The sequence below is a fragment of the Mesoplodon mirus genome (assembly GCF_964341445.2).
Source record: "Mesoplodon mirus genome assembly, chromosome: 7".
Lineage (NCBI taxonomy): Eukaryota > Metazoa > Chordata > Mammalia > Artiodactyla > Ziphiidae > Mesoplodon > Mesoplodon mirus.
This window is the reverse complement of record NC_138983.1, coordinates 57,305,141-57,319,290: the sequence shown is the minus strand read 5'-3', so window position 1 is coordinate 57,319,290 and position 14,150 is coordinate 57,305,141. Positions and strand designations below refer to the sequence as shown.

Sequence of the window (14,150 nt, the reverse complement as noted above, 5' to 3'; positions counted from 1 at the left end):
TTAAACTGGTTTGACATTTGGCTTAATGCTAGATGTAACCTAAGATTCTCTATCACACTTACCCGTTGTTGGTGAACAATATTTTTGTGCTCTCGTGCCACACGTGTGGCCCATTTCCGAGCCTCTTTGTTTAAACTGTGCTCCTCTGTGGTCCCAGTTTCTGATTCTAACTGTCGGCTCTACAACACAAGAGAAAACAGAGAGAAAAGTACTGTTATCCTTATTGAAATCACTAATATTTTGTAGGTAGACCAGAGGGCCTTCACTTTATCAGCACTCAAAACAGGAGGCATGCTCCACTACTGTGGGAAGCAATGTCTCATGTCACAGAAGATTAGCAGAAGACAAAGAGGACGGTATGAAAACCGTAAATGATCACAGATTTTTGTCTTACATTGCTGAACATTAAAGCTTCATCTCTAACTGTAGCATGATCCATTTTGGGTATAAAGCAAGCTAGCCAAGCTAAGTAAAGAAGAAAAAGTATTCATGCCAACCTACTATGACACTAAAATAGTTGCACAGACAAAATGGAAACAACTCAACAGTTTCAATGGGATTAAAGAATCATTGCATAGAAATAAAACAATACAATAACAGCGACACAACCTATCCATCCTTAAAAATATTGGGTTTAATTTAGTTATACTTACCACCAAACCTCAAACTAGCTTTTGTCGTTCTTCTGGGCCTTAATGTCATCTCAAAGATAGGGGTGCTAGATCAAATGATTACTAAGGGCTTCTTCTTGCCCTAAAACGCTGTAACCATATTTCACAAAGAACAAACTGAAAAATCTAACTAAACAAGAGTAATATTTAACCACTATTATGCAAGGTACTGTGGAAAGTGCTTCACATAACTTTTATAACAATCTTATGAGATAGTCACACAGTCATTTTATAGAAAAGGAAATCAAGGCTCAGAGATGTTAAATAAAATTTCCAGTGTGCACCAGATATTCAATGTTACAACTTCTGATTCCAGAATTAGAGCTCTTAACCACTAAACTATTTTAACTTTCTCTAAACTCTTAAGAACCCATGAAAAAAATCTTTACTAAAATAACTAGGAAAGAAAATAATTTTTTAAAATATGAATTATCCAAAGATGATTGTAGTACAAAAAGCAAAATTTTAGAGTGGAAAGATCTTTAAAAACTGACTTTTGTGGGACTTCCCTGGTGGTCCAGTGGTTAAGAATCCACCTTCCAATGCAGGGGATGCGGGTTCCATCCCTGGTCGGGGAACTAGGATCCCACATGCTGCAGAGCAACTAAGCCTGTGCCCTGCAAGGAAAGATCCCACATGCCCTGCATGTGCAATGCAGCCAGAAGTAAATAAATATTAAAAAAGAAAGAAAAAAAACCCAAACTGGCTTTTGCAAGGTCACATAGCTCAAAATTGGTAAACAGGATTTGATAAATTGGATTAAAAATTTAATATTTTTGTTGGGGGGACTGTAGGCAAGGTTGAAAAACTTTTACTCTATGCAGACATTTCAGCTAAAGCTAGATTATATAATGATAAATGAATTGAAACATATCCAAATCTAACCAACTTTACATTTACATTTTATACCGATTCATTCTTTGGGCTATTAGGGAACCAACTCTCTTATTATATTTATTTTGAAAAAGGATCTAGGCATTTACATTATCTGTCCTCAGAAGCCAGGGTTTAAAAAGTTAAAACCTGGATGAAGATGCAAATGTAATCTATAGGATGTATGGTAGAAAGGTATACTCTGAAGAGCCCAGGTACAGGGTTTTAAGCCAGATAAACCCAGTTTTAATCCTCTCTATGCCATTTATTAGCTTCATGATCTTGGGCTGTTAGTTCATCTGTGTCTTAGTTACAGCCGAAAATTGGTGAAAGTGCCACCTATCTCATAGAGGTTATTTAGGGCAAAACGAGGTCATATTTTAAACATTCTCTTATGGTATATACATAAGCATCCAATAGATGGTAACTGCTAATGTTAAAGACCCAACAGAAAATTACTTGAAACAAAAAATTTTGTCATTACTGTTAATAAAAAAGTCCAAATAATTCCCAGGTTCTTGATAGCCCAAATAATGAACCAAAAACAAGACCAAAGATATAATGAAAGGATCTCAAAGAGAATGAACTTATAGAGCACAGAGTAGATGAGAAAGGAGGCAACTGATAGAGAAATTTAACTTTTATTACTGAGGTACATTTTAGGAACTGGTAAATGGATCTAAAAATGTGTGTTGGCTGCATGGCCAACGTGCCCGTACAGAATCTGTACCTTTTTACTGAGTATTATCTGTGCTTAAAAGCTGGAGAAATAAAGATAGGGTTTTTTTCTCATTCCCTATGGGTTTACTATTACTCAGGAGTGCCCAATGATCAGAACAGATCACAATTACCACTGATCGGGAGATGTGACTTTGGGACCCTCTGGGCAGGGAATAATAACACATAACTAAAATTCAAGTAAATTGATCTTTTTCATGAATTCTGAAATCAAGCCATGGAAAAACATGGCTACCTATAATACAGTTCTAGACAAATGAGAATTCCATACAAGGCAAACACAGCCCAGGGTACTAAACAATACACAGAGAAATGTTCTAATGCCACTCCGGAGATCAAAGATGAATATAAATCTGAATCTAGTAAAGATCATTACCTTTTAAAATGGTGGTATCAGTAGTGGTTGATTCCAGCAAAGGAATGCTAGTGACTGCTTCTTTTTAAAATGCTGGCTAATTTAATCATTGGTTCATACTTTTAACACTTTTCCTTTACCTCTTAAAAGTATAGTTAAAATACATAAAGGAATAGTAACATATAGGCTATTAAGCACAATAATTTTTTTTTTTTTTGCGGTACGCGGGCCTCTCACTGATGTGGCCTCTCCCGTTGTGGAGCACAGGCTCCAGACACGCAGGCTCAGCGGCCATGGCTCACGGGCCCAGCCGCTCCGCGGCATGTGGGATCTTCCCGGACTGGGGCACGAACCCGTGTCCCCTGCATCGGCAGGCGGACTCTTAACCACTGCGCCCCCAGGGAAGCCCTAAGCACAATAATTTAAAGAACACTGTTATTTTCCTGAAGCAGAACATGAGACTTTTACAATTAAATATCAAACAGTACTGTAGCCTAGCTCTGGAAAAGTGCACTTATTTAACTTGATTATTTTTATTTTTTTTATTTTTTTATTTTTTTGGATTTTTTTTTTCTTTTTATTAGTTTCTGCTTTATAACAAAGTGAATCAGTCATACATATACATCTGTTCCCACATCCCTTCCCTCATGCATCTCCCTCCCTCCCACCCTCCCCATCCCACCCCTCCAGGCGGTCACAAAGCACCGAGCTGATCTCCCTGTGCTCTGCGGCTGCTTCCCACTATCTATTTACCTTACGTTTGGTAGTGTATATATGTCCATGCCTCTCTTTCGCTTTGTCACAGCTTACCCTTCCCCATCCCCATATCCACAAGTCCATTCTCAAGTAGGTCTGTGTATTTATTCCCGTTTTACCCCTAGGTCCTTCATGACGTTTTTTTTTTTTTTAAAATTCCGTATATATGTGTTAGCATACGGTATTTGTCTTTCTCTTTCTGACTTACTTCACTCTGTATGACAGACTCTAGGTCTATCCACCTCATTACAAATAGCTCAGTTTCGTTTCTTTTTATGGCTGAGTAATATTCCATTGTATATATGTGCCACATCTTCTTTATCCATTCATCCGATGATGGACACTTAGGTTGTTTCCAGCTCCGGGCTATTGTGAATAGAGCTGCAATGAACATTTTGGTACATGTCTCTTTTTGAATTATGGTTTTCTCAGGGTATATGCCTAGTAGTGGGATTGCTGGGTCATATGGTAGTTCTATTTGTAGTTTTTTAAGGAACCTCCATACTGTTCTCCATAGCGGCTGTACCAATTCACATTCCCACCAGCAATGCAAGAGTGTTCCCTTTTCTCCCTCTCCAGCATTTATTGTTTCTAGATTTCTTGATGATGGCCATTCTGACTGGTGTGAGATGATATCTCATTGTAGTTTTGATTTGCATTTCTCTAATGATTAATGATGTTGAGCTTTCTTTCATATGTTTGTTGGCAGTCTGTATATCTTCTTTGGAGAAATGCCTATTTAAGTCTTCTGCCCATTTTTGGATTGGGTTGTTTGTTTTTTTGCTATTGAGCTGCATGAGCTGTTTATAAATTTTGGAGATTAATCCTTTGTCAGTTGCTTCATTTGCAAATATTTTCTCCCATTCTGAGGGTTGTCTTTTGGTCTTGTTTATGGTTTCCTTTGCTGTGCAAAAGCTTTTAAGTTTCATTAGGTCCCATGTGTTTATCTTTGTTTTTATTTCCATTTCTCTAGGAGGTGGGTCCAAAAGGATCTTGCTGTGATTTATGTCATAGAGTGTTCTACCTATGTTTTCCTCTAAGAGTTTGATAGTTTCTGGCCTTACATTTAGGTCTTTAATCCATTTTGAGCTTATTTTTGTGTATGGTGTTAGGGAATGATCTAATCTCAAACTTTTACATGTCCCTGTCCAGTTTTCCCAGCACCACTTATTGAAGAGGCTGTCCTTTCTCCACTGTACATTCCTGCCTCCTTTATCAAAGATAAGTTGGCCATATGTGCGTGGGTTTATCTCTGGGCTTTCTATCCTGATCCACTGATCTATCTTTCTGTTTTTATGCCAGTACCACGCTGTCTTGATTACTGTAGCTTTGTAGTATAGTCTGAAGTCAGGGAGCCTGATTCCTCCAGCTCCGTTTTTCGTTCTCAAGATTGCTTTGGCTATTCGGGGTCTTTTGTTTTTCCAAACAAATTTTGAAATTTTTTGTTCTAGTTCTGTGAAAAATGCCAGTGGTAGTTTGATAGGGATTGCATTGAATCTGTAGATTGCTTTGGGTAGTAGAGTCATTTTCACAATATTGATTCTTCCAATCCAGGAGCATGGTATATCTCTCCATCTATTTGTATCATCTTTAATTTCTTTCATCAGTGTCTTATAATTTTCTGCAAACAGGTCTTTTGTCTCCTTAGGTAGGTTTATTCCTAGATATTTTATTCTTTTTGTTGCAATGGTAAATGGGAGTGTTTTCTTGATTTCATTTTCAGATTTTTCATCATTAGTGTACAGGAATGCCAGAGATTTCTGTACATTAATTTTGTATCCTGCTACTTTACCAAATTCATTGATTAGCTCTAGTAGTTTTTTGGTAGCATCTTTAGGATTCTCTATGTATAGTATCATGTCATCTGCAAACAGTGACAGCTTTACTTCTTCTTTTCCAATTTGGATTCCTTTTATTTCCTTTTCTTCTCTGATTGCTGTGGCTAAAACTTCCAAAACTATGTTGAATAAGAGTGGTGAGAGTGGGCAGCCTTGTCTTGTTCCTGATCTTAGTGGAAATGGTTTCAGTTTTTCACCATTGAGGACAATGTTGGCTGTGGGTTTGTCATATATGGCCTTTATTATGTTGAGGAAAGTTCCCTCTATGCCTACTTTCTGCAGGGTTTTTATCATAAATGGGTGTTGAATTTTGTCGAAAGCTTTCTCTGCATCTATTGAGATGATCATATGGTTTTTCTCCTTCAACTTGTTAATATGGTGTATCACGTTGATTGATTTGCGTATATTGAAGAATCCTTGCATTCCTGGAATAAACCCCACTTGATCATGGTGTATGATCCTTTTAATGTGCTGTTGGATTCTGTTTGCTAGTATTTTGTTGAGGATTTTTGCATCTATGTTCATCAGTGATATTGGCCTGTAGTTTTCTTTCTTTGTGACATCCTTGCCTGGTTTTGGTATCAAGGTGATGGTGGCCTCGTAGAATGAGTTTGGGAGTGTTCCTTCCTCTGATATTGTTTGGAAGAGTTTGAGAAGGATGGGTGTTAGCTCTTCTCTAAATGTTTGATAGAATTCGCCTGTGAAGCCATCTGGTCCTGGGCTTTTGTTTGATGGAAGATTTTTAATCACAGTTTCAATTTCAGTGCTTGTGATTGGTCTATTCATATTTTCTATTTCTTCCTGAGTCAGTCTTGGCAGGTTGTGCATTTCTAAGAATTTGTCCATCTCTTCCAGGTTGTCCATTTTATGGGCATAGAGTTGCTTATAGTAATCTCTCATGATCTTTTGTATTTCTGCAGTGTCAGTTGTTACTTCTCCTTTTTCATTTCTAATTCTATTGATTTGAGTCTTTTCCCTTCTTTTCTTGATGAGTCTGGCTAATGGTTTATCAATTTTGTTTATCTTCTCAAAGAACCAGCTTTTAGTTTTATTGATCTTTGCTATCGTTTCCTTCATTTCTTTTTCATTTATTTCTGTTCTGATTTTTATGATTTCTTTCCTTCTGCTAACTTTGGGATGTTTTTGTTCTTCTTTCTCTAATTGCTTTAGGTGCAAGGTTAGGTTGTTTATTCGAGATGTTTCCTGTTTCTTAAGGTGGGATTGTATTGCTATAAACTTCCCTCTTAGAACTGCTTTTGCTGCATCCCATAGGTTTTGGGTCGTCGTGTCTCCATTGTCATTTGTTTCTAGGTATTTTTTAATTTCCTCTTTGATTTCTTCAGTGATCACTTCGTTATTAAGTAGTGTATTGTTTAGCCTCCATGTGTTTGTATTTTTTACAGCTCTTTTCCTGTAATTGATATCTAGTCTCATAGCATTGTGGTCGGAAAAGATACTTGATACAATTTCAATTTTCTTAAATTTACCAAGGCTTGATTTGTGACCCAAGATATGATCTATCCTGGAGAATGTTCCATGAGCACTTGAGAAAAATGTGTATTCTGTTGTTTTTGGATGGAATGTCCTATAAATATCAATTAAGTCCATCTTGTTTAATGTATCATTTAAAGCTTGTGTTTCCTTATTTATTTTCATTTTGGATGATCTGTCCATTGGTGAAAGTGGGGTGTTAAAGTCCCCTACTATGATTGTGTTACTGTCGATTTCTCCTTTTATGGCTGTTAGTATTTGCCTTATGTATTGAGGTGCTCCTATGTTGGGTGCATAAATATTTACAATTGTTATATCTTCTTCTTGGATCGATCCCTTGATCATTATGTAGTGTCCTTCTTTGTCTCTTCTAGTAGTCTTTATTTTAAAGTCTATTTTGTCTGATATGAGAATTGCTACTCCAGCTTTCTTTTGGTTTCCATTTGCATGGAATATCTTTTTCCATCCCCTTACTTTCAGTCTGTATGTGTCTCTAGCTCTGAAGTGGGTCTCTTGTAGACAGCATATATCTGGGTCTTGTTTTTGTATCCATTCAGCCAATCTGTGTCTTTTGGTGTGAGCATTTAGTCCATTTACATTTAAGGTAATTATCGATATGTATGTTCCTATTCCCATTTTCTTAATTGTCTTGGGTTCGTTATTGTAGGTCTTTTACTTCTGTTGTGTTTCTTGCCTAGAGAAGTTCCTTTAGCATTTGTTGTAAAGCTGGTTTTGTGGTGCTGAACTCTCTCAGCTTTTGCTTGTCTGTAAATGTTTTAATTTCTCCATCAAATCTGAATGAGATCCTTGCTGGGTAGAGTAATCTTGGTTGCAGGTTTTTCTCTTTCATCACTTTAATTATGTCCTGCCACTCCCTTCTGGCTTGTAGAGTTTCTGCTGAGAGATCAGCTGTTATCCTGATGGGGATTCCCTTGTGTGTTATTTGTTGTTTTTCCCTTGCTGCTTTTCATATGATTTCTTTGTGTTTAATTTTTGACAGTTTGATTAATATGTGTCTTGGCGTATTTCTCCTTGGATTTATTCTGTATGGGACTCTCTGTGCCTCCTGGACTTGATTAACTATTTCCTTTCCCATGTTAGGGAAGTTTTCAACTATAATCTCTTCAAATATTTTCTCAGTCCCTTTCTTTTTCTCTTCTTCTTCTGGAACCCCTATAATTCGAATGTTGGTGCGTTTAATGTTGTCCCAGAGGTCTCTGAGACTGTCCTCTGTTCTTTTCATTCTTTTTTCTTTATTTTGCTCTGCAGCAGTTATTTCCACTATTTTATCTTCCACCTCACTTATCCGTTCCTCTGCCTCAGTTATTCTGCTATTGATCCCATCTAGAGTATTTTTTATTTCATTTATTGTGTTTTTAATCGATGCTTGATTCATCTTTAGTTCTTCTAGGTCCTTGTTAACTGTTTCTTGCATTTTGTCTATTCTATTTCCAAGATTTTGGATCTGGGAAATAGAATCTTGGATCATCTTTACCATCATTATTCTGAATTCTTTTTCAGGTAGACTGCCTATTATCTCTTCATTTGTTAGGTCTGGTGGGTTTTTATCTTGCTCCTTCTCCTGCTGTGTGTTTTTCTGTCTTCTCATTTTGCTTATGTTACTGTGTTTGGGGTCTCCTTTTTGCAGGCTGCAGGTTCGTAGTTCCCGTTGTTTTTGGTGTCTGTCCCCAGTGGCTAAGGTTGGTTTAGTGGGTTGTGTAGGCTTCCTGGTGGAGGGTACTAGTGCCTGTGCTCTGGTGGATGAGGCTGGATCTTGTCTTTCTGGTGGGCAGGTCCACGTCTGGTGGTGTGTTTTGGGGTGTCTGCGGACTTTTTATGATTTTAGGCCACCTCTCTGCTAATGGGTGGCGTTGTGTTCCTGTCTTGCTAGTTGTTTGGCATAGGGTGTCCAGCACTGTAGCTTGCTGGTCGTTGAGTGAAGCTGGGTGCTGGTGTTGAGATGGAGATCTCTGGAAGATTTTCGCCGTTTGATATTATGTGGAGCTGGGAGGTCTCTTGTGGACCAGTGTCCTGAAGTTGGCTCTCCCACCTCAGAAGCACAGCACTGACTCCTGGCTCCTCAATTTGGGATGATTTGTTGTCTATTCATGTATTCCACAGATGCAGGGTACATGAAGTTGATTGTGGAGCTTTAATCCGCTGCTTCTGAGGCTGCTGGGAGAGGTTTCCCTTTCTCTTCTTTGTTCTCACAGCTCCTGGGTCTCAGCTTTGGATTTGGCCCCGCCTCTGCGTGTAGGTCGCCGGAGGGCGTCTGTTCTTCGCTCAGACAGGACAGGGTTAAAGGAGCAGCCTCTTCGGGGACTCTGGCTCACTCAGGCCGGGCGGGAGGGAGGGGCACAGAGTGAGGGGCGAGCCTGCAGCGGCAGAGGTCGGCGTGACGTTGCACCAGCCCGAGGCGCGCCGTGCGTTCTCCCAGGGAAGCCGCCCCTGGATCCCGGGACCCCGGCAGTGGCAGGCTGCACAGGCTCCCGGAAGGGCGGTGTGGACAGTGACCTGCGCTCGCACACAGGCTTCTTGGCGGCGGTAGCAGCAGCCCCAGCGTCCCGCGCCCGTCACTGGGCTCCGCGCTTTCAGTCTTGACTCGCGCCCGTCTGTGGAGCCGCTTTAAGCAGCGCTCTTAATCCCCTCTCCTCGCGCACCAGGAAACCAAGAGGGAAGAAAAAGTCTCTTGCCTCTTCGGCAGCTCCAGAGTTTTCCCGGACTCCCTGCCGGCTAGCTGTGGCACATTAGCCCCCTTCACGCTGAGTTCTCGCCACCAGCCCCAGTCCTCTCCCTGCTCTCTGACCGAAGCCCGAGCCTCAGCTTCCAGCGCCACCCACCCTGGCGGGCGAGCAGATAAAGCCTCTCGGGCTGGTGAGTGCCGCTCGGCACCGATCCTCTGTGCGGGAATCTCTCCGCTTTGCCCTACCCAGGTATGTGGGGAGTTTCTTGCCTTTTGGGAGGTCTGGGGTCTTCTGCCAGCATTCAGTAGGTGTTCTGTAGGAGTTCTTCCACGTGTAGCTGTATTTCTGGTGTACCCGTGGGGAGGAAGGTGATCTCCGCGTCTTACTCTTCCGCCATCTTACCCGGAAGTCTCTTAACTTGATTATTTTTAAAGAGGCATATATTATAACAATTCTCAGAGTAATAGTAGCACAAAAATAATTCAAATAAATTACAAACTGAAGACAAATGCTATAAAAGGAATTTCCTATCGACTTCTAAATGTAGATTAGGTAGTTTTTTATTAGTCTGTCAGTTTGGGTTATTTGATAAGTTAGGTCAACTAAATGTGATTCTTGAAAACTTTGGAAACATCAGATTTCAAAAATCATACAAGCTTTAATAAAAAATTTCAGAAGCAGATAGGTCTTTTCCTGGAAAATAAATGTCAATCCAAACACAAGCCTATGCTTTTGAGTACTGTTCCCTCTGGTTGGAATAACTCCCCTATATTTTTTTGTCCACAGACAAATTCCTAGTTATTCATCAAATCTCAGTTCAAGTCCCTGTTCTCTGTGAAATCTTCCCTGACATTCCCAGAGAGACTCAGTGGCTCCTTCACTTTAGACTTATCTCCATTATATTAATTTATTAATTTGTTAGACATCTACTGAGTGGCTACTGTCAGGTCAACATCACATTATACTGTGACTGCTGCATGTATGTTTCCTATTTGTGTTTAGGCAATCTGAGGCCTCGAAAGGATACATTTCCTGGCATCCAGCACCACGCCTAATAGTACACAGAATGCCCTCAGTAAAGGCTGATAAACATATAACCTAAAGTGAGGGACAGGCCACCAGATTATTAGAATGGTGCCTTCAGAGGGACAAGAAAATAAACATACTGAATTAGAATCAGTTTCTAATAGATGAAGGAAAGTATTTTGTTTAGGGAAGAACAGAATGAACAGAGGTGAAAGGGGACTAATTTATTGAGAACCATGCATTTTAATACAGGTTCTCAAAGCTCACTTGAGGATTGAGATCCCTCTCCCACTTGTAAAATAAAAGGTCTCTTTCTTCGTGTTTAAATTCTCACTACAAAATCCACTCAAAATGGATGACTAAGGAAGGAATTTTTTTTTGAATCTCCCAATTAAGGAATTTTTATACATTTTATTTTATGAAATTTATTTGTTCTTTAAAAAGCAGGGCTTCCCTGGTGGCGCAGTGGTTGAGAGTCCGCCTGCCCATGCAGGGGACATGGGTTCGTGCCCTGGTCCAGGAAGATCCCACATGCCGCGGAGCGGCTGGGCCCATGAGCCATGGCCGCTGAGCCTGCGCCTCCGGAGCCTGTGCTCCGCAACGGAAGAGGCCACAACAGTGAGAGGCCCACGTACCGCAAAAAAAATCTTCCAACAAACAAAAGCCCAGGACCAGACGGCTTCACAGGCGAATTCTATCAAACATTTACAGAAGAGCTAACACCTATCCTTCTCAAACTCTTCCAAAATATAGCAGAGGGAGGAACACTCCCAAACTCATTCTATGAGGCCACCATCACCCTAATACCAAAACCAGACAAAGATGTCACAAAGAAAGAAAACTACAGGACAATATCACTGATGAACATAGATGCAAAAATCCTCAACAAAATACTAGCAAGCAGAATCCAACAGCACATTAAAAGGATCATACACCATGATCAAGTGGAGTTTATTCCAGGAATGCAAGGATTCTTCAATATATACAAATCAATGTGATATACCATATTAACAAACTGAAGGAGAAAAACCATATGATCATCTCAATAGATGCAGAGAAAGCTTTCGACAAAATTCAACACCCATTTATGATAACCCTCCAGAAAGTAGGCATAGAGGGAACTTTCCTCAACATAATAAAGGCCATATATGACAAACCCACAGCCAACATCATCCTCAATGGTGAAAAACTGAAACCATTTCCTCTAAGATCAGGAACAAGACAAGGTTGCCCACTCTCACCACTATTATTCAACATAGTTTTGTGAAGTTTTACCCACAGCAATCAGAGAAGAAAAAGAAATAAAAGGAATCCAAATCGGAAAAGAAGAAGTAAAGCTGTCACTGTTTGCAGATGACATGATACTATACATAGAGAATCCTAAAGATGCTACCAGAAAACTACTGGAGCTAATCAATGAATTTGGTAAAGTAGCAGGATACAAAATTAATGCACAGAAATCTCTTGCATTCCTATACACTAATGATGAAAAATCTGAAAGTGAAATTAAGAAAACACTCCCATTTACCACTGCAACAAAAAGAATAAAATATCTAGGAATAAACCTACTTAAGGAGACAAAAGCCCTGTATGCAGAAAATTATAAGACACCGATGAAAGAAATTAAAGATGATACAAACAAATGGAGAGATATACCATGTTCTTGGATTGGAAGAATCAACACTGTGAAAATAACTATATTACCCAAAGCAATCTACAGATTCAGTGCAATCCATATCAAACTACCACTGGCATTTTTCACAGAACTAGAACAAAAAATTCCACAATTCGTATGGAAACACAAAAGACCCCGAAAAGCCAAGGCAATCTTGAGAAAGAAAAATGGAGCTGGAGGAATCAGGCTCCTGGACTTCAGACTATACTACAAAGCTATAGTAATCAAGACAGTATGGTACTGGCACAAAAACAGAAATATGCATCAATGGAACAGGATAGAGGGCCCAGAGATAAACCCACACACATATGGTCACCTTATCTTTGATAAAGGCTGCAAGAATATACAGTGGAGAAAAGACAGCCTCTTCAATAAGTGGTACTGGGAAAACTGGACAGCTCCATGTAAAAGAATGAAATTAGAACACTCCATAACACCATACACAAAAGTAAACTCAAAATGGATTAAAGACCTAAATGTAAGGCCAGACACTATCAAACTCTTAGAGGAAAACACAGGCAGAACACTCTATGACAGAAATCACAGCAAGGTCCTTTTTGACCCACCTCCTAGAGAAATGGAATTAAAAACAAAAATAAACAAATGGGAACTAATGAAACTTCAAAGCTTTTGCAGAGCAAAGGAAACCATAAACAATATGAAAAGACAACCCTCAGAATGGGAGAAAATATTTGCAAGTGAAGCAATTGACAAAGGATTAATCTCCAAAATTTACAAGCAGCTCATGCAGCTCAATATCAAAAAAAACAAACAACCCAATCCAAAAATGGGCAGAAGACCTAAATACACATCTCTTCAAAGAAGATATACAGATTGCCAACAAACACATGAAAGAATGCTCAACATCATTAATCACATCATTAATCATTAGAGAAATGCAAATCAAAACTACAATGAGATATCATCTCACACTGGTCAGAGTGGCCATCATCAAAAAAACTACAAACAATAAATGCTGGAGAGGGTGTGGAGAAGAGGGAACCCGCTTGCACTGTTGGTGGGAATGTAAATTGATACAGTCACTATGGAGAACAGTATGGAGGTTCCTTAAAAAACTAAAAACAGAACTACCATACGACCCAGCAATCCCACTACTGGGCATATACCCTGAGAAAACCATAATTCAAAAAGAGTCATGTACCACAATGTTCATTGCAACTCTATTTACAATAGCCAGGACATAGAAGCAACCTAAGTGTCCATCGACAGATGAATGGATAAAGAAGATGTGGCACATATATACAACGGAATATTACTCAGCCATAAAAAGAAATGAAATTGAGTTATCTGTAGTGAGGTGGATGGACCTAGAGTCTGTCATACAGAGTGAAGTAAGTCAGGAAGAGAAAAACAAATATCGTATGCTAACACATATATATGGAATCTAAAGAAAAAAAAAAGGTCATGAAGAACCTAGGGGCAAGATGGGAATAAAGACACAGACCTACTAGAGAATGGACTTGAGGATACGGGGAGGGGAAGGGTTAAGTTGGGACAAAGTGAGAGAGTGGCATGGACATATATACACTACCAAACGTAAGGTAGATAGCTAGTGGGAAGCAGCCACATAGCACAGGGAGATCAGCTTGGTGCTTTGTGACCACCTAGAGGGGTGGAATAGGGATGGTGGGAGGGAGGGAGACGCAAGAGGGAAGAGATATCGGGACATATGTATAACTGATTAACTTTGTTATAAAGCAGAAACTAACACACCATTGTAAAGCAATTATACTCCAATAAAGATGTTAAAAAAAAAAGTAGCCATTAAAAATGAAGTACATTTACTCCTCAAATACATTTACGTTGTACATATATAATATTTACTTCCCAAAGAAACCTAGCTGTGTCATCCTGGCTAATGTACTTAACTTCCTCTCTGGGCCTCAGCTTTCTCAATTGAAAATCAAGACATCTGAAGATGAGATGAAATCTCAGATCCTTGCCAGTGCTGAAATTAATTTCAAGAGAACAAACAGGCTCATGCATTGGCTGTAAGCAGAGGTTTCTCTGGATAAGAGACCC

The 14,150-nt window shown here is 39.5% G+C and overlaps 1 protein-coding gene across 3 annotated transcripts in view; it reads right to left on the bottom strand.

The window, feature by feature from the left end:
- FCHSD2 (FCH and double SH3 domains 2) overlaps positions 1-14,150 on the bottom strand; it is a 316,260-nt gene that overhangs the window by 58,860 nt on the left and 243,250 nt on the right. For all 3 annotated transcript variants that reach the window (XM_082626729.1, XM_082626728.1, XM_082626727.1), the window contains one exon: positions 63-179. In XM_082626729.1, coding sequence (XP_082482855.1) covers positions 63-179 — 117 coding nt within the window. The remainder of the gene's footprint in view (positions 1-62; positions 180-14,150) is intronic.